Genomic DNA, 21,092 nt, shown 5'->3' on the forward strand with positions numbered 1-21,092 from the left:
TTTCGTTAACCTCACGTGCTTCTGAGATGTCTGCCTTTGTGACCCCAGACAACTTCCTACAATACTCAGTCATGGCTTTTGGGATGCGAAATGCACCAGCCACTTTCCAACGACTGGTTAACTCCGTATTAGCTGGAGTTCCCAATTGTAGTGCCTACCTTGATGATCTGGTGATTTATTCGTCTGAGTGGTCAGATCATGTTAACTCTCTAAGGGTAGTATGTGAACGTTTGGCAGCTGCGTCTCTAACCCTGAACTTGGCAAAGTGCGAGTTTGGGAAGGCTACTGTTACCTATCTCGGCAAAGAGGTCGGCCATGGACAGGTGTGCCCTGTTGATGCCAAGGTCTTGGCTATAACTGCATTCCCTGCACCTACCACCAGACGAGAGCTACGCTGCTTTTTAGGGATGGTTGGCTACTACTGTAGTTTCTGTAAAAATGTTTCTGTGGTAGTTGCTCCATTAACCAATTTGCTCAGTCCAGCTAGAGCGTTTGAGTGGTCCCATGATTCAGGTAGCTTTTGAATCTGCGAAAGCACTCTTATGTAATACCCCTGTACTTGCTGCTCCGGATTTTGGGCGACCATTTAAACTGGAGGTAGATGCTAGTGCCAGAGGTGCTGTTCTACTGCAGCAGGACAAGAGTGGAGTGGATCATCCTGTTTGTTATTTTTCTTGTAAGTTTAAGCAATGGCAGGCAAACTATGCAACTATTGAACAAGAAGCTCTTGCTTTGTTGTTAGCTCTGCAACACTTTGAAGTTTATATTGGTTCCAGTGCCCTACCAGTGATGGCATATACTGACCATAACCCCCTAGTGTTTCTCCACTGTATGTACAACCAGAACCAGCGCCTTATGCGTTGGGCTCTTATTGTGCAAAATTATAATTTGGAGATCCGCCACAAAAAGGGTTCTGATAACGTAGTAGCAGATGCTTTGTCTCGTGTGTATGTTTCGTTGGGTTAACTTTGTTTGTTGGTCTTGTGGGTATTCATTGTAAATTCTTTGTTCGCAATCCCCCCTAGGGTTGCTCCTTTAAGGGTGGGAGTGTTACGGATACAGGTTTTCACTAGAGTTCGATCTCTTTGTGTCTCATTCTCTCGCAATATCTCTCTCTTTGAGCTCTTGTTTGTTTTTACACCTACAGGTCACTTTGTCCCACCTGTGAGTATTGTCTTGGTGATGGTGTTTGTTTGATTGTGGGTAAAGGGGGTACCAAGACAAGTTGCCCGTGGGCATACACTACCCGTAGGTAAACTTTGTCTAAATACACTAGTTAGATGACTTCGGTGACTGGGTCTTTTCCAATTTTTTTGGGCCTTCCTCTGACAATGAGCCTGTCCTCCTATAGCTCCTCCCACCAGCCTCCTCTGATGTGCAGGTATTTGTGGAGAAGACTGAGAAGAGCAGGAACTGAGTTTGTTGATCATAGTTAGTATTAGGGGTCTATATAATATTTGCGCGTTCTCAGTTGATTTTATTATTTAACTGTACCAGTAAGTGAATGACTGATTTAAGTGTGGTGGTCATACATTGGATGATTTCTATTTTGAGTAAGCAAATGAAGACTCTTCATTCTCTGCTTCATAATTCTGATTTCTAAGAAGAGGGTCAATGGCATTTACATGGTGTTCAAAAGAGCTTGTAGGCATGATATAAACTCTAATCTAAACTGTCACTTTTCAATCTTCATTCTTTCTGTTAATAAAGATGTGTCAATGGCCATAACAACCACAATTAATCAAGTGTCTTGGATACCTTGGCAACTAGCTACAATATATTGAGGCAATTTTAAAAAGCGCCTGAGCCCCCCTTCTTTTAGGTACCCACTTTATTAACCTAACAATGGCCTGTTACCCAGCAACCGTTTAAGCTCCTAGAGAAAAGACAAGGAGGTCACACTGCTGTGGAAGGATTCAGCTCTCCCAAACAAATTGCCTTTGGCGTGGTACTGATCAACCGAATATCAACAATTAAAAACTGACATGATTAGAAAAGAACGGGATACATGTTGTAAATGGAGTTAAAAAAGGAGAAGTTGTCTAGTTTTTCATGCCTTCATGAAAGGTTGATGATGAAATGAATGTGTCTTTGACTGGGTTTTGAACACTCAGGATCCTATTCAATCAAACTGGTAAGCGAGTTTAGAGTATGATCATACATAATGTTATTTGTGTGCTTTGGGAAAGCTTCTGTGTTATGTAATTTGCTTTTTTTATCATCTCACTGTTAAACATTTTTCTTGAGTGTAAATGGATTTATAAAATGTGTTTTGATTTTCCAGAAACCTAGTTAACTGTTTTGATTGAAATGGTTTCATAATCACTCATACTTTCTCTAGTAAGCAAAAATCTGTGGGCTTGTGTTTGCATTTCAAATCAAATTGTATTTGTCACATGCGCCCCAATACAACAGATGTAGTCTTTATCGTGAAATGCTTACTTACGAGCCCTTTCCCAACAATTGAAAATACTTTTTTTTCTTGCTTAAGCTCTTATGCATTATGCATGACAGCAAGGCAAGCACTGGGAGGGGAGATGAACACAGTCTGAACACAGGAGAGCTGAAAGTACACGTCTTTCCCACCAAGGACCTGGTGGGAAAGGAACTAAAAGAACAGATCCTGAAAGGACTAAAGCTCAGGCTACCACATGAACACAGGTTGGTGAAACAAACATTCCCCAACATTTGGGCTGTATGGAAAGGAGGAAGGGGAAAATACAATAGTTAGTCTGCCCTTATCCGGACCAGAACTGTTCCTCCTACAGCCTTGTTAGTAGGCCTCTACTCAAAATCTGCTTCAACCCAACCATGTGTAGGCTACACTCAGATTGTATGAACAGCTTTGATTTTACAGTTGATGAAATCCTTAAAAAAATGGCCTGCACATGCTTTGGTTGAAGTTCAGATGTTATTAAAAACAGACGTTATGACATGTTTGTTGAATCAATGCCCAAATAGCTTTCAGAGGAGGGTTGTTGCATTTTTTAAATGCTGCCGTCATTGTACTATACCTCTTATGTTCACCACGTGTTTGCTGTCGTTGCTTAAAGGGCACATGGTGGTAATCACTATTCTTATCTTAAATCATGGCTAATGTTTTGAGCTCGTTCGAAACTATCCTATCAACGGGACCTGAAGAACTGTAATATTCTGTTTCACAGAGTCGTGGCTAAACAAGGATATTGATCATATACATCTCGCTGGGTTTTTCAATGTATTGTCAAGACCGGTCAGCAGCCTTGAGTAAGATGAGGGAGGGGTGTGTCTCTTTGTTAAAACCGGTTAAGGATTAGCTCTATTTTTAAATAAAAAAATGTATTGCCTAAAATGACACCCAACTCTAACTGCCTGTAGCAAGGATATGCATATTCTTGGTACAATTTGAAAGCAAACACTGAAGTTTATGGAAATGTGAAAGGAATGTAGTAGAATATAACACAATAGATCTGGTAAAAGATAATACAAAGAAAAAACCAACCATTCTTTTGTATTTTTTTGTAGTACCATCTTTGAAATGCAAGAGAAAGGCCATAATGTATTATTCCAGCCCAGGTGCAATTTAGATTTTTGCCACTAGATGGTATCAGTGTATGTGGAAAGTTTTAGACTGATCCAATGAACCATTGCATTTATGTTCAACATTTAGTATCAGGACTGCCCAAATGTGCCTGATTTTGTTTATTAATAACTTTTCATGTTCAAAATTGTGCACACTCCTCAAACAATAGCATGGTATTCTTTCACTGTAATAGCTACTGTAAATTGGACAGTGCAGTTAGATTAACAATAATTTAAGCGTTCTGCCAATATCAGATATGTCTATGTCCTGGGAAGTTTTCTTGTTACTTACAACCTCATGCTAATCGCATTAGCCTACGTTAGCTCAACCGTCCTGTGAAAGGGACACAGATCCCAAAGTTTAACAACAACTGGTGCACGAGAGTTTTTGCTTTCCTGAGTTAGAATACCTCATGATAAGCTGCAGACCATACTACACTGCTCAAAAAAATAAAGGGAACACTTAAACAACACAATGTAACTCCAAGTCAATCACACTTCTGTGAAATCAAACTGTCCACTTAGGAAGTAACACTGATTGACAATAAATTTCACATGCTGTTGTGCAAATGGAATAGACAAAAGGTGGAAATTATAGGCAATTAGCAAGACACCCCCAATAAAGGAGTGATTCTGCAGGTGGTGACCACAGACCACTTCTCAGTTCCTATGCTTCCTGGCTGATGTTTTGGTCACTTTTGAATGCTGGCGGTGCTCTCACTCTAGTGGTAGCATGAGACGGAGTCTACAACCCACACAAGTGGCTCAGGTAGTGCAGCTCATCCAGGATGGCACATCAATGCGAGCTGTGGCAAGAAGGTTTACTGTGTCCTGACGGGCTGCCCCCTGGTGATGAGGGCAGGGAACAACAAATCCTCCACGCTGACCCTTAACACGGGGGCCCCTCTGTTGTGTGCTTAGTCCCCTCCTGTACTCCCTGTTCAGCCATGACTGCTTGGCCATGCATGACTTCAACACAATCATTAAGTTTGCTGACGACACAACGGTGGTAGGCCTGGTCAATGATGACGATGAGACAGCCTATAGGGAGGAGGTCAGTGACCTGGTAGTGTGGTGCCAAGACAACAACCTCACTCTCAACGTCACCAAGACAAAGGAGCTGATCGTGAACTACAGGAAATGGAGGGCCGAGAACGCCCCCATCCACATCGATGCATCTGTAGTGGTCGAGAGATTCAAGTTCCTCTGTGTCCATATCACTAAGGAAATAACATGGCCCAAACACACCAACACAGTCGTGAAGAAGGTACGACAATGCCTCTTCCCTCTCAGGAGGCTGACAAGATTTGGCACGGGCCCTTGGATCATCAAAAAGTCTACAGCTGCACCACTGTGAGCAGCTTGACTGGCTGCATTATCGCTTGGTATGACAACTGCTAGGCATCTGACCACAAGGCGCTACAGAGGGTAGTCCATATGGCCCAGTATATCACCGGGGCAGAGCTCCCTGCCATCCAGGACCTCTAAACAAGGCACAGAGGAAGGCTCTAAAAATTGTCAGACTCCAGCCACTCAAGTTATAGACTGTTCTCTCTGCTACCACACGCCAAGCAGTACCTGATCCACCCACAGGCTGGAACCAACAGGACCCTGAACAGCGTCTACCCCCAAGCCATAAGACTGGCAATAGTTAACCAAATAGCTACCTGCGCTATTTGCATTGACCCTTTTTGCACTAACTCTTTTGACTCATCACATACGCTGTTTATTATCTATCCTGTTGCCTAGTTACTTTACCCTTACCTATACTGTATGTACAGAGCATTCGGAAAGTATTTTAAGACCCCTTGATTTGTTTCACTTTTTTTTTTATATTACAGCCTTATTCTAAAATAGATTAAATGATACATTTTCCTCATCAATCTACATACAATACCTTATAATGACAAAGCGAAAACAGGTTTTTAGAAATTGTTGCAAAATAAAAAATAAACTTATACCTTATTTACAGAAGTATTCAGACCCTTTGCTATGAGACTCGAGGCACAGATCTGGGGAAGGGTACCAAAACATTTCTGCAGCATTGAAGGTGCCCAAGAACAGTGGCCTCCATCATTCTTAAATGGAAGAAGTTTGGAACCACCAAGACTCTTCCTAGAGCTGGCCAAACTGAGCAATCAGGGGAGAAGGGCCTTGGTCAGGGAGATGACCAAGAACCCAATGGTCACTCTGACAGAGTTCCACTGTGGAGACCATCTCTGTAGCACTCCACCAATCAGGCCTTTATGGTAGAGTGGTCATACGGAAGCCGCTCATCAGTAAAAGGCACATGACAGTCCACTTGGCGTTTGCCAAAAGGCACCAAAAGACTCTGACCATGAATAACAAGATTCTCTGGTCTGATGAAACCAAGATCGAACTCTTTGGCCTGAATGCCAAGCGTCACGTCTGGAGGAAACCTGGCACCATCCCTACGGTGAAGCATGGTGGTGGCAGCATCATGCTGTGGGGATGTTTTTCAGCGGCAGGGATTTGGAGACTAGTCAGGATTGAGGGAAAAATGAACAGAGCAAAGTACACAGAGATCCTTGATAAAAACCTGCTCTACAGCGTTCAGAACCTCCGACTGGGGGTGAAGGTTCTTCCAACAGGACAACGACCCTAAGCACACAGCCAAGACAAAGGCGGAGTGGCTTTGGGACAAGTCTTTCAATGTCCTTGAGTGGCCCAGCCAGAGCCCGATCGAACATTGAACCTGATCGAACATCTCTGGAGAGATCTGAAAATAGCTGTGCAGCGACGCTCTCCATCCAACCTGACAGAGCTTGAGAGGATCTGCAGAGAAGAATGGATAAATTCCTCAAATACAGGGGTGCCAAGCATGTGTCATAACCAAGAAGACTTGAGGCTGTAATCACTGCCAAAGGTGCTTCAACAAATTACTGAGTGAAGGGTCTGAATACTTATGTAAATGTGATGTTTTAGTTTTTTTTATTTATTATTTTAAAAAACCTGTTCTTGCTTTGTAGTTATGGGGTATTTTGTATAGATTGATTAAGGGGAAGAAAAAAAAAATCCATTTTGGAATACGGCTGTAACTTCACAAAATGTGAAAAAAAGTCAGTGTCTGAATAGTTTCCGAATGCACTGTATATTTCTACCTCAATTACCTCGTAACCCGCACATCCACCCGGTACTGCCGTGGGAGCATGCCGTGGTAGACTAGCTCAAACTTTGAGTTACATAGGTTTACATTGGATTCAGAGGAACCAGGTTGTTTTCTTACACATACCTATGTTAACATAATTAGCTTCAAAATCAAATACATGTGAATATTATAGGCCTGTGAGACTTAATATTACATTTATAAGGTACGTTTAAGGAAATGGCAACTGACCACAGAATATTTCAAAATGACACAGCATAGACTGATGCCCGTTGTAGTCTTTCGTTGGTATCAGAATGGAACAGCTATAACGGTTTCCTTCCCGCCAAATGTGTCATGCACGTTTGGCACAGATTTGGGCACCAGGCACACAGTAGCATTAGTTAGCCCTTTTTGCTCGCCTTCCTTACAGGTCTATTCGTATGGTTTGACTCACTCCTCTCGATCTTATCTTCTATAATAGGTACATTATTTGTAACTTTTTAATGTGAGATTTTAATGTGAGATTATGATTGCACTATTTCAATTGTTCCAAATGATTGATTGGGGATTCCAAGTAAACAAATATGTGTTAATGAATAGCTCTCCAAAGCCAACTCCCCTGTGTCAAAAAGAGTTGTGTGATTCCACTGACGAACACCGGGTGTAACTGTGAGTCAGTGTGCGCGCACATCTGAACAGCGACGGAAGCGCATGATGTGTCGGAATTTGTAGGAACGAGGAAGACATATAGTCCACCCGAGAAGGAGAAGCCCGCCCTGGATTACAGCTCTTTCGTGGAATGTTCACTGAGGAGAACTGTCGTTTTATTTATTTTTTACCATCGGGAGTTTGTTAAGGTGATATGCGCACTGTGGGACCCTGAGGAATAGGCCATCAAAGTGTTCTGCGCGAAATCCAGTGACAGAGTTTCCAGCTATTCACCATTATTTAAGCGCGCGCTCTAAGCAAAGTGAAAAAGCGATAAGAGGTATAGCGCATCTCTGATTCTACGATATCAGCACATCGTCGCTTTAGCAGCCTATGGATCATGGTATCAAATGAAGAAGCGGTTATTTGTCAGGTGCAGGCACCTACGCTCGCCAAGCACAGGGACTTATGACATTATTTACGCACACTCAAATATCCGACCCCTGCTCTATGTCATATCGGACATCTGGCATCGGTGAGGTAAGCAGATCTAATCTATTCTACCTCCTTGAATGCTGCGTATAGCAACTAAGATGCGTGTAACGAGTAGACATGATATAAAATCTAACCTAGGTATCCTAGAAATAGGAGAGGTACTGCGGAAAACCGTCCTCCGACATTATCTACCTCATCAAACGTCAGAGTTTTACAGACGATGTTTAATGTGACCAAATTGGACTCATCTCTTATTTTGAGGATTCTATATTTCTGTTAGCCCATTAGTCAACCCTTTAGGGAGTGTGTGCGTGTTGTGTTATACTGCAGCACACCTCTATTAAATGATAGTCTAGATACTAGGGAACATTTCGAACAATATATAAAATCATTCATCATCATTGAGAATGACCTGTTCCCTTCTGCTTATCTGAATTTACTCTTCATTTGTCCTGTATTTGTTGACGAAGTATGTGTTGATAGAAACTTGTCATCTTCTTGGGACAGAGCTGGATTTGGGGTAGTGTGTTTATGCAAATTCTACTGTTCTATTATTGTTGACCAAACATCACACAACCCTTTCCTACCCTAGTTGAGCATTCCCAAATTATCCTTAATAGGTAAGGATTTTTGAAAGAATTGTCTGTCTGGTTCTGTTTGTATCATGAGAAAGGAATCTAAAATACCATCCAAAAGACATTCTGCTCCAGATCTACTAATCACTTTCAGGAGTGGCTTGTGAGATGTTTTTTTCTACCACCTGACTTCTTTCAAGCAGACCATAATTCTCCAGCCCTGTAGCAGTTAAACTCTTTCAAACTCTGAATGACATGATCATCCCTACAATCATTGAGGCATGTTGTCTCTCACTGGCCTCCTGTGACAGAGTCATTTGAATGGTGACACTGCGAGCATTGTTCAAAAAAGCACTCGGTTGCAGTCAACAGTATGTTCTGGGTGAACAATGTCCTCCTTAGACCTCTGAGTTCTCTTTGTGTGAGTTCTGTCAATGGCAGCCTGGGACAAACATGTTGTGACAGTATGTCCCATACAATATCTAACAAAGGAACAAGCTTTTCAAGGGCTTCACCAAGCATTGTTCTATCTCAGCTGTGGCAGTTAAGAACTGGCTTACAAAGCCTGGTAATTTCATGGATCCAGCTCTCGTCTTGCTTGTTGGAAACAAGAAGAAGCTGTACATTTTTGGAAAATATGGGCATGTCAAAACAGACCCTTCAGAATCCTATGTTTATTTTTCCAGGATATTTTTTTTACCTCCTTGAAATTGCGTTGAAAGTACTTCAGTGAGGTTCTCAGTTCAATCTTATTCTGCCTGTGTTTTCCCCACTTTTTGTGAAAACTGGAACTGAATTACGAAAAATAGGAAAATACCATGCATGATAAAATGTCTGGAAACAAAGAGCTATGTGGCGGCTGGTGCGGAGGTGTTATAGGAGGACGCACTCATTGTAATGTCTGGAATGGAAACCACGTGTTTGTCTGCATTATATTTATTCCACTGTGGCTGTGGCTCTTTGCTGTGGCTCCTTGATGTGGCTCCTTGATGTGGCACCTCTATGGTCAAGCTCTGGTTGCTTTTTGGAGAAAGACTGTCTCCACAACATTGACTCCTTCATCACCTTGGATAATGGGAGCAGTGATGTCACACACAACTCACATGGCCAATGTGTCTGAAGTAACAGCTCAGGTAAGATGTCCCTCAGCTTTGGCTCTTGGCTGGGCTGTGCCAGTGGCTGTATCTGCGGTTGGGGTTTATGTCAACCCTGGTGGTCACCCTGGCCTCCGAGACGGTTGCACTTGAGTAGTCGTCTGTCTTTGTTTCTGAACCGGTGCAAAAAAAAAGCCTATCATGAGACCACGACCAGTCTTTAATCCCACTGGTCTGCCAAGATCTTAGCTGCTTTTTGTTGACAAAGCACTGAAGCACTCTTTCAAATGTGCCTGACAGGCCTTGGAAACTGCTTACTACAGTATGTGCAAGAGAAGCGCTCACTCGGTGAGTGTGCGTGCATACTATGTTTGAGTGAGTAGGCCTATGTGAAAGGGAAAAATAGTTTTGTGTTAAACATACATGATATTTAAACACAGTATGTGTATAAGTCTTTTCAAACCCATTGTTACCAGCATTGAATACTATTGACCTTTGATTAGAGTGATTAACTCTGACAAATACATTTTATGGAGGCAAAGGAATTTCGTTAGTCTGGTCAGCAGATGTATAGCTTTTCCATACGAACAAGACAAGGGATCTGCGACAAGGCTAGAATCTCATTACAATGTTGTTTTTTCCAAACCTTTTCAGTGAATTATCCAACTGCAATATTAAATTCTAATCATCCTGATGCGTCTTCTACCCTGCTCGTGTAACAGTATAACTTTTCTCCGTTCCCCCGCCCCGACCCGGGCATGAACCAGGGACCCTCTGCACACAACAACAGTCATCGTTACCCATCGCTCCACAAAAGCCGCGGCTCTTGCAGAGCAAGAGGAACCACTACTTCAAGGTCTCAGAGCAAGTGACGTCACCGATTGAAAGGCTATTAGCGCGCACCACTGCTAACTAGATAGCCATTTTACATCGGTTACACTCGTTTGAATGAAACAGATTGATTGTGTGCTTTAGACCATTGCAAAGTATTCACGTACACAGTCTGGGTCCACAATGGCATGTCTGAGAGAGACTTTTTCACTGTGGCCAAACAGAATGCAGCTAGAGATGAGGCACGTCTCTCTCTGTCATTATTTCCACAGACCAGTGATTCAGTTGGCACTGCTACCCTCTGTCTATCGCAAAGTAATAAAGGCATTTTTAAATGTTATATTATTAGCTACAGTTGAAGTCGGAAGTTTACATACACCTTAGCCAAATACATTTAAACTCAGTTTTTCACAATTCCTGACATTTAATCCTAATAAAAATTCCCTGTCTTAGGTCAGTTAGGATCACTACTTTATTTTAAGAATGTGAAATGTCAGAATAATAGTAGAGAATTATTTATTTCAGCTTTTATTTCTTTCATCACATTCCCAGTGGGTCAGAAGTTTACATACACTCAATTAGTATTTGGTAGCATTGCCTTTAAATTGTTTAACTTGGGTCAAACATTTCAGGTAGCCTTCCACAAGCTTCCCACAATAAGTTTGGTGAATTTTGGCCCATTCTTCCTGGTGTAACTGAGTCAGGTTTGTAGGCCTCCTTGCTCGCACACGCTTTTTCAGTTCTGCCCACATATTTTCTATAGGATTGAGGTCAGGGCTTTGTGATGGCCACTCCAATACCTTGACTTTGTTGTCCTTAAGCCATTTTGCCACAACTTTGTAAGTATGCTTGGGGTCATTGTCCATTTGGAAGACCCATTTGTGACCAAGCTTTAACTTCCTGACTGATGTCTTGAGATGTTGCTTCAATATATCCACATAATTGTCCTTCCTCATGATGTCATCTATTTTGTGAAGTACACCAGTCCCTTCTGCAGCAAAGCACCCCCACAACATGATGCTGCCACCCCCTGCTTCACAGTTGGGATGGTGTTCTTCAGCTTGCAAGCCTCCCCCGTTTTCCTCCAAACATAACAATGGTCATTATGACCAAACAGTTCTATTTTTGTTTCATCAGATCAGAGGACATTTCTCCAAAGGTACAAACTTTGACCCCATGTGCAGTTACAAACCGTAGTCTGGCAGTTTTGGAGCAGTGGCTTCTTCCTTGCTGAGCTGCCTTTCAGATTATGTCGATATAGGACTCGTTTTACTGTGGATATAGATACTTTTGTACCTGTTTCCTCCAGCATCTTCACAAGGTCCTTTGCTGTTGTTCTGGGATTGATTTGCACTTTTTGCACCAAAGTACGTTCATATATCCTTCCTGAGCGGTATGACGGCTGCGTGGTCCCATGGTGTTTATACTTGCGTACTATTGTTTGTACAGATGAACGTGGTACCTTCAGGCATTTGTAAATTGCTCCCAAGGATGAACCAGACTTGTGGAGGTCTATAATTTTTTTTTCTGAGGTCTTGGCTGATTTCTTTAGACTGTCCCATGATGTCAAGCAAAGAGGCACTGAGTTTGAAGGTAGGCCTTGAAATACATCCACAGGTACACCTCCACTTGACTCAAATTATGTAAATTACCCTATCAGAAGCTTCTAAAGCCATGACATAATTTTCTGGAATTTCCAAGCTGTTTAAAGGCACAGTCAACTTAGTGTATGTAAACTTCTGAACCACTGGAATTGTGATACAGTGAAATAATCTGTCTGTAAACAATTGTTGGACAAATTACTTGTCATGCACAAAGTAGATGTCCTAACCGACTTGCCAAAACTATAGTTTGTTAACAAGGAATTTGTGGAGTGGTTGAAAAACGAGTTTTAATGACTCCAACATAAGTGTATGTAAACTTCCAACTTCAACTGTATGTACTGTGTTTTAACAATGTGCAAATAGTTGAAGTACAAAGGGAAAATTAACTCACTCTCTTTCTCTCTGTTAGTTAACAATGTATTTCTGTGCTATCTGTCACCAACCAGAATGCACTCTGTTCTGGTTCAGCAGAGCTTCGATCAAGTTGGTTCGACCAGTTCCTCTCATTCTACAGCCTTGACATCATGTGACATATTGTCTCTTCTGGTACCTTTTTGGGGATTTTATTTAGTAGTACCATTGTATACTTGACATACACGTTGAGGTCAGGTATTGTGTTTCGTATGCTGGTAGAGGGGAGACGTTGTTTTGTTTTTGTTGCAGAGTGATCTATGTGCACAGTAGCTGACAGCGAACATTAAAGTAAATATTCTGTGAGTGCCTGAGGCTCAAGCTCCTCCTGGGCACTCAGTGGTGCTACTGTAAAGCTATCCCTATCTCATAGCTGTAACCTAAGAAGCAATAGTTAATGTCAAGTCATGCCCTCTCTCTCATACCCAGGTTTTCCTGCTCTGCTTGACCAAGGCCCTCACTGAGCAGCAGCAGCACTTTAATCTGCCTCCTTCAGAACTACTGTCTGCCAGCCTGACACACACCTGCCTCACTAAAGCTCCCTAAATAGGTTTAAACCAGGCTAACTCTCTCTCGTCCACAAGGCATGCTACTGAAAGTGTCCTCTCTTATTCACACTCACATATCACTCCTCAGCAGTGCATCCTGATTCATTCATTCTGGCATTCACCATATAAGAAACTTTTCCCATGCTGCATTGCCAACAACAATAGACTGAGTGATTATTTTATGTCCTGTTGATATGATACGATGGAAATATTTCAGCTCAACTCTATCAAACTAGACCTAAGGGGTCTCTGTTATGTGTCACGGTTGTTGTTTTTTACACTTGAGTGTTTATTTTCCTTACATATTAAGTTTCTGAACATCAGACGTCATGTAATATTGTGAGAGTATTGTTCCTCCATGTTTATATAGCATGCATTTTAGAGCAACGTTTCTATGATAGAATATAAAACTAATGGCTTTCTTCTGCTTGTTTCCGCAGTGGGAGGTGATTGACACAGTGCGCGGACCTCACTAAAAAACCTCTCCAACAGTCGTCGTGCCATCCTCACTTCTTACTCACTGTGAAGCGCTGTTACAAGAGAGTGATGTGGACTTTATTTGGGACTATTCACTACTATCAGTAAAGCTGGCTGCAGAAGTAGCAGTCCTCCCTGAGCACCAGGCCTGACTGTTAATAGCTCAGCCAGCCAGCCTGGTTCCCTCTCCTCTTTCCTGTGTCTGATTCAGAGAAGCTTTGCCCAGCCTCCTCTCCCCCCCACCACCCCTCACGTTGTTGCAGGAGTTGAGTCTCTGCTGCCCAGGGAGGGCTCCAGACATGTCCACCAAGGCGCCCATATACCTGAAGAGGCGGAGCAGGAAGGGTAAGAAAGAAAAGCTGCGGGACCTTCTCTCCTCGGACATGATCAGTCCTCCGCTTGGGGACTTCCGCCACACCATCCACATTGGCAGCGGCGGGGGGGAGGACGACCTATTTGGGGACCTGTCCTTCCTGGAGGGGAAGTTCCACCTGCTCCCTGGGCAGCAGGGCGACAGCATATCCCAGCGCTCTTCCATGTACGCAGAGCCCTTCCAGTTCAGCCGTACTGCCAGCATCAGTGGACACACAGCCTCCTCAGATAGCTCCCCCCTTCTGAAGAACGCCCTCTCTTTGCCCGTCATTGGAGGGTTGCAGGCCATCACCCTGCCCGTCACCTCTGTACCCCCCACTGTCCCCCACCCGCCTCAGAACTTAGCCCCCCCACCCAAACCTCCTCGACTGCACCTGGATGACAAGATCCTGATGTCCCATCACCCAGGCCTGGACTCCCCCTTGGCCCAGACTCCCAGCAAGACTTCCCAGTTCTGCCCACCCTCTCCCAGATTTCCATCAGACGATGATGTGTGTATCCAGGACCCCTATCTGGATGACCGGGTTCAGGAGCGTCCCTACTTGTCCAACGCAGGCTCCCTGCTCTCCCTGCACCTGGACCTGGGACCCTCCATCCTGGATGACGTGCTGCAGATCATGGACCGCCAGCGCCTCAACGGCCTCAACGGAACCTGTCTGCAGGGAGGACGGCAAGAGCTCTACACCTGACCATGAGAAGTCCTCCCTCGGTCCTCTGTCCTTTTACTGTCTTTCGTAGTGTAACACAGGAGGTTCTGACCTCAACCAGGCCTTGCTTGATCACAAGGCTGGGTTTGTACAGTAGTTTGCTCATATTAAGTGCTTTTTTTTCTGGAACTTAACATCAGTTTCTGTTAGTGTTTTAATTGATATTGAATATCTTTCTACACTTTTCCATATTTGAATTACTTAATGTAGGAAGTGTTGTCTACTGAGGTGACATGAGCCAAAAGCTGACTGTTAAATCTCCTCTGCCCTTCCTCCAAAGAGTACATGAAGAGACTGGGGAAAGAATACACTGCTGGTCAGGAACTGAGGTCAGCATATATATATATATATATATATATATATATGTTTGGGGTAATATGTCAGTGGGAAGGATATGGTAAAACCTGAATGTCGGTGTTAGATATTTTTTTTTTACTGCACCTGAGCTGTAGACTGCTGTACGTACTCCGAAGATCACAGTTTGCTGCGCGTGTCATACAGATTTATCCAGTTTATGAAGCTATTCTATTCAGACTCTACTTGGTTGGGGTTATTGTTCTCAAAGACACACACTTACGGAAAGATGAACTGTACGACAGGGATGATGTCATCTCTGCAAGGACAGAGAGCCAGAGTGGGAGAGGAGATCACCTCCCTGAGTCTGTCTCAGTTTTCAGCTTTTGTTCATTTTTTACTGCAAGATTGTGAAAGTTCTAACTTTGTTTCAGGAGAGACACTGAGTGTTGGAGAGTGCAGTTCCATATCTGTCGTCCTTTCAGCAGATCTACAGAACAAAGCTCTCTGTTTTTACTGGCTCTCAGGCTCTGGTCATTGGGATGTTGGACACGCTTGGAGTACTGTTACGTTTTGATTCACAACCTGAGACTGCTCATAAAGAGATTATCTCACCGCTGTAGCCATCCAAGTCCTTGTGTTGCTCCAACTTTCTCTGTACCAACACAGAAAAGTTCACAATCAGACTATTACCAATGTTATTTGGAATTCTAGTTTCAAGATACTTCAGTGTTTGCAGTACAATACAGCGTAGAGTTGCTGGAACACCAATTGCTGCATGGGGTATATATTTTTCTATTTCAGTATTACATCAATAACAATGTAGCAATCAACTGGATAATGATAACAGGTTAATGATTCTTCACAAACCCAATAAGAAATGCTTTATTATTTCCACCCAGAGGTGCACTGATTCACTTCAACATTGTACAAATGATTTCAAAAGTGAAATGATAATATAATTTAGAACATACGTTGGTTCTTTGATAACGGTGGACAAATGATGTGCAGGTCTACCTTAAGAATGGCAGAAAACGCTGGATACCGTTATAATGTACCCAACAGGGGTTCTATACATTACATGTCCTACTGTAGGCTAACATACACTACATTTATGCATAACGCTAAACAATATCATTATATTATTATATTTGATTAATCTCATATTAGATCAAATGTTTTGTTACTTTTACACACTTACTAAAGCACTATAAACCTATTGGCATTGTAACTGCATATAACTACATTAATTACAGCTTTTAAACTGCTCTATAATTTCTGTTTACTTTTGGATATCAACTCATCAGATCAAATCTATCAAAATCTAATGTTCTCACTCCATACATATCCACCCTGTCACAGGCAGCCAGTGGCACCTTAATTGAGGAGGATGGGCTCATTTAAAGAAAAAAAAAAGTTATTTAACTAGGCAAGTCAGTTAAGCAAAAATTCTTATTTTACAATGACTGCCTACCCCGGCCAAACCCTCCCCTAACCCGGACGACGCTGGGCTAATTGTGCGCTGTCCTATGGGACTCCCGATCACGGCCTGTTGTGATACAGCCCGGGATCAAACCAGGGTCTGTAGTGACGCCTCTAACACTGAGATGCAGTGCCTTAGACTGCTGCCCCACTCAGGAGTAAATCATAGTAATGGCTGGAACGGAATAAATGGAATGATATCGAACACATCAAATAAAGGGTTTTCACGTGTTTGATACAATTCTATTCACTCCGTTCCAGCCATTATTATGAGCCATCCTCCCCTCAACAGCCTCCTGTGCACCCTGTGCATGCTCAAGTAATTACTAAATTAGATGGAAAATAACTTGGGCTCCATAGCTGACATGTTGAGAAGAGGACTGTATTAATAGACATATGTTGCATAGAGAGAGAGAGGATGTGATTAGATGTGCTGCTGTGCAGTGTTTGGACTCTGAGAGAGAGAGAGAAAGGTTATGGTAAGATGTGCTGCAGTGCAGTCTGTCCGGACTCAGAGAGAGAGAGGATGTGCTGCAGTGCAGTCTGTCTGGAGCCAGAGAGAGAGAGGATGTGCTGCAGTGCAGTCTGTCTGGAGCCAGAGCCTGCAGTGCAGTCTGTCCTGCTGACCGTGGCCAGGCCAGAATGGCGTTACGTAAGCCTGTGTCTGTTTACTCTGGAGCTCTGTTGACAGTCAGATCTGCAGCCAGCCACTTCGTGACAGGGGAGCTGTACGGTGCAGTACAGTACGTCAGGCTCTCCTGCAGAGTTTGGGACAGCACCTGTTGACAGACTGACATCAACACTACTAACCTTCACTGGCTCCTCCAACTGCTATAAATCCCGATTTTTACAATCTAGTCAGTCGTATGCTGCACCTAATGACTATGGTAACATACTTTGGTGTTACTTTTTAAGTTGTGATATGCATGGTATGCCTCCCACAACAACTGAACTCAAGTTATTTTGGCATGTTTCCTATTGTATATAGCTACTAGTCTAGACCTCCAAGTAAGTGTTGGTTGTTTTAGAAAGTGATTGCAGCATACGGAGCCAAAACCCTTCATCACTCCGTTTATCATAGTTGCTATGGCACTGGCTTCTGCTAATGTAACGGATGTGAAATGGCTAGCTAGTTAGCGGGTGCGCGCTAGTAGCATTTCAATCAGTTACGTCACTTGCTCTGAGACATTAAGTAGGGTTGCCCCTTGCTCAGCAAGAGCCGCGGCCTTTGTGGAGCGATGGGTAACGATGCTTCATGGGCAACCGTTGTTGATGTGTGCAGAGGTTCCCTGGTTCGCGCCCGTGTCCGGGCGAGGGGACGCCGTAGAGTTATACTGTTACACTGATGCTGTTGACCCGGATCACTGGTTGCTGCGGAAAAGGAGGAGGTCGAAAGGGGGGTGAGTGTAACGGATGTGAAATGGCTAGCTAGTTAGCGGGTGCGCGCTAGTAGCATTTCAATCAGTTACGTCACTTGCTCTGAGACATTAAGTAGGGTTGCCCCTTGCTCAGCAAGGGCCGCGGCTTTTGTGGAGCGATGGGTAACGCTGCTTCGTGGGTGACTGTTGTTGATGTGTGCAGAGGGTCCCTGGTTCGCGCCCGTGTCGGGGCGAGGGGACGGTTTAAAGTTATACTGTTACACTAATACCTGAATCACCAGATATGAGGCTCCACTTCCCTACATATTTATTTGGAGAGTGAAGCTAAAATTTTTAATTTGGTTCTATACTCCACCATTTTGGATTTGAGATCAAATGTTTTATGAGGCGATGGAACAAAATGTCACCTTTTTTATTTTAGGGTATTTTTCATATACATACTGTTTGTTTTACCATTTAGAAATGAAATAACTTTATGTATGTAGTCCCCCCCATTTTGAAGGTATAAGTATTTGGACAAATTCACTTAGTGTATTAAAGTAGTCAAAAGTACAACTCTACTCTAACTTTCTCACTCATCATTATTCACGGTTCATTAAGGATTTTCCGTAATCATGGTAGCTTCCAAATTAATGTACAAGTGCTCAAACATTCTATATTATTTACAATAAAAGTGACTCCAAAAATACATTTACAATTCATTTCTACACAGCTGTCTGGAACACCTGGTACTCTCATGCATGATTCAGTGTTGCTTGCCTCAAAGCGCACATAGAAGTAATTTAGCTCGTCTTGTAGGCTCGTGTCACTGGGCAACTGACGGCTGTGCTTCCCTTTGTAGTCCGTAATAGATTGGAACCCCTGCCAAATCCGACGAGCGTCGGAGAAGGTGTAGTGTTTGTATTTATTATGGATCCCCATTAGCTGCTGTCAAAGCAGCAGCTACTCTTCCTGGGGTCCAGCAAAATTAAGGCGGTTTATACAATTTTAAAACATTACAATACATTCACAGATTTCACAACACACTGTGTGCCATCAGGCCCCTACTCCACCACTACCACATATCTACAGTACTAAATCCATGTGTATGTATAGTGCATATGTTATCTTGTGTGTGTCTGTGCCAATGTTTGTGTTGCTTCACAGTCCCCGCTGTTCCATAAGGCGTTTTTTAATTTACTGCTTGCGTCAGTTACTTGATGTGGAATAGAGTTCCATGTAGTCATGCCTCTATGTAGTACTGTGTGCCTCCCATAGTCTGTTCTGGACTTGGGGACTGTGAAGAGACCTCTTGTGGCATGTCTTGTGGGGTATGCATGGGTGTCTGAGCTGTGTGCCAGTAGTTTAGACAGCTCGGTGCATTCAACATGCCAATGCCTCTCATAAATAAAGTAGTGAAGAAGTCAATCGCTCTTCCACTTTCAGCCAGGAGAGATTGACATGCATATTACTAATATTAGCTCTCTGTGTACCGTATTTTTTTTGTGGCACCTGCCCACACGACTGAACAGTAGTCAAGGTGTGACAACTAGGGCCTGTAGGACCTGCTTTGTTGATAGTGTTGTTAAGAAGGCAGAGCATTGCTTTATTATAGACAGACTTCTCCACATCTTATCTACTACTGCATCAATATGTTTTGACCATGACAGTTTACAATCTCATGTTACTACAAGCAATTTAGTCATCTCAACTTGCTCAATTTCCACATTATTTATTACAGGACTTAGTTGAGGTTTAGAGTTTAGTGAGTGTTTTGTTCCAAAAACAATGCCTTAAGTTTAAGAAATATTTAGGGCTAACTTATTCCTTGCCACCCACTCAAACTAACTGCAGCTCTTTGTTGAGTGTTGCAGTCATTTCAGTCATTGTAGTAGCTGACGTGTATAGTGTTGAGTCATCCGCATACATAGAAACTCTGGCTTTACTCGAAGTCAGTGGCATGTCGTTAGTAAAAATTGAACAAAGCAAGGGGCCTAAACAGCTACCCTGCGGAATTTCTGATTCTAACTGGATTATATTTGATAGGCTTCCATTAAAGAACACCCTCTGCGTTCTGTTAGACAAGTAACTCTTTATCCACATTATAGCAGGGGGTGTAAAGCTATAACAAATATGGTTTTCCAGCAGCATACTATGCTCAATAATGTCAAAAGCTGCACTGCAGTCTAACAAAACAGCCCCCACAATCATTTTATCATCAATTTCTCTCAGCCAATCATCAGTCATTTGTTGTCAGTGCTGTGCTTGTTGAGTGTCCTTCCTTGTCAATTTGTTTACTGTAAAATAGCATTGTATCTGGTCAATCACAATTTTGTCCAGAAGTTTACTAAGGGTTGGTAACTGGCTGATTGGTTTGCTATTTGAACCAGTAAAGGGGGCTTCACTATTCTTGGGTAGCGGAATGACTTTAGCTTCCCTCCAAGCCTGAGGGCACACTCTAGTTGGCTTAAATTAAAGACGTGGCAAATAGGAGTGGCAATATCGCCTGCTATTATCCCACAGTAATTTTCCATCTAGATTGTTAGACCCTAGTGGCTTGTCATTGTTGATAGACAACAATAATTTTTTCACCTCTTCCACACTGACTTTACGGAATTCAAAAGTAAAATTCTTGTCTATCATAATTGGGTCCGATATACTTGGATGTGTAGTGTCAGCGTTTGTTGCTGGAATGTCATCCCTAAATTTGCATATCTTGCCAGTAGGATTCAATCTGTCCTGTATTTACACTTTGCCTGTTTGATGGTCCTTCGCATGGCATAGCGGGATTTCTTATAAGGGTTAGAGTCCCGCTCCTTGAAAGTGGCAGCTCTACCCTTTAGCTTAGTCCAAATGTTACCTGTAATCCATGGCTTCTGTTTGGGGTCCCGTGTAGCTCAGTTGGTAGAGCATGGCGCTTGCAATGCCAGAGTTGTGGGTTCGTTTCCCACGGGGGGCCAGTACAAAAAAAAAAAAAAAAAAGGATGAACGTATGTACCTGTAAGTAGCTCTGGACAAGAGCGTCTGCTAAATGACTTAAATGTAAATGTAATGACTTAAATGGGTATGTATGTACGGTCACTGTGGGGACGACGTCATCAATGTACTTATTGATGAAGCCAGTGACTGATGTACTCCTCAATGCCATCGGAAGAATCCCGGAACATATTTCAGTCTGTGATACAGTAGCAAAACAGTCCTGTAGCTTAGCATCTGCATCATCTGACCACTTTTGTATTGAGCAAGTCGTTGGTACTTCCTGCTTTAGTTTTTACTTGTAATTAGGAATCAGGAGGATAGAGTTATGGTCAGATTTGCCAAATGGAGGGCGAGGGAGAGCTTTGTATGTGTCGCTATGTGTGAATTAAAGGTGGTCTAGAGTTTTTTTTGTTTTTTCCCCCCCTCTGGTTGCACATGTAACATGCTGGTAGAAATGAGGTAAAACAGATTTAAGTTTCCCTGCATTAAAGTCCCCGGCCAAAAGGAGCGCCGCCTCTGGATGAGCATTTTCTTGTTTGCTTAATGC

At 42.9% G+C, this 21,092-nt stretch overlaps 1 protein-coding gene across 3 annotated transcripts; it reads left to right on the plus strand.

Moving 5' to 3' along the window:
- Positions 1-772: 772 nt before the first annotated feature.
- Positions 773-21,064, plus strand: LOC129863927 (cdc42 effector protein 2-like). Of its 3 annotated transcripts, XM_055936366.1 has the most exons (3): positions 773-2,134; positions 2,492-2,661; positions 13,317-21,064. In XM_055936366.1, the coding sequence occupies exon 3, from the start codon at positions 13,653-13,655 to the stop codon at positions 14,412-14,414; it is 762 nt and encodes a 253-aa protein (XP_055792341.1). In that variant the 5' UTR covers positions 773-2,134; positions 2,492-2,661; positions 13,317-13,652; the 3' UTR covers positions 14,415-21,064. The 3 variants fall into 3 exon arrangements, with proteins under 3 accessions (XP_055792341.1, XP_055792342.1, XP_055792339.1); XM_055936367.1 differs by lacking the exon at positions 2,492-2,661; XM_055936364.1 differs by lacking the exons at positions 773-2,134; positions 2,492-2,661 and adding an exon at positions 7,321-7,858.
- The last annotated feature ends 28 nt before the right edge of the window (positions 21,065-21,092 follow it).

Source organism: Salvelinus fontinalis, chromosome 10 (genome assembly GCF_029448725.1).
Source record: "Salvelinus fontinalis isolate EN_2023a chromosome 10, ASM2944872v1, whole genome shotgun sequence".
In the NCBI taxonomy this organism is placed as follows: Eukaryota; Metazoa; Chordata; class Actinopteri; order Salmoniformes; family Salmonidae; genus Salvelinus; species Salvelinus fontinalis.

Coding starts and splice junctions, on each gene's coding strand:
- LOC129863927 (XM_055936366.1), top strand. CDS start 13,653: ATGTCCACCAAGGCGCCCATATACCTGAAGAGGCGGAGCAGGAAGGGT.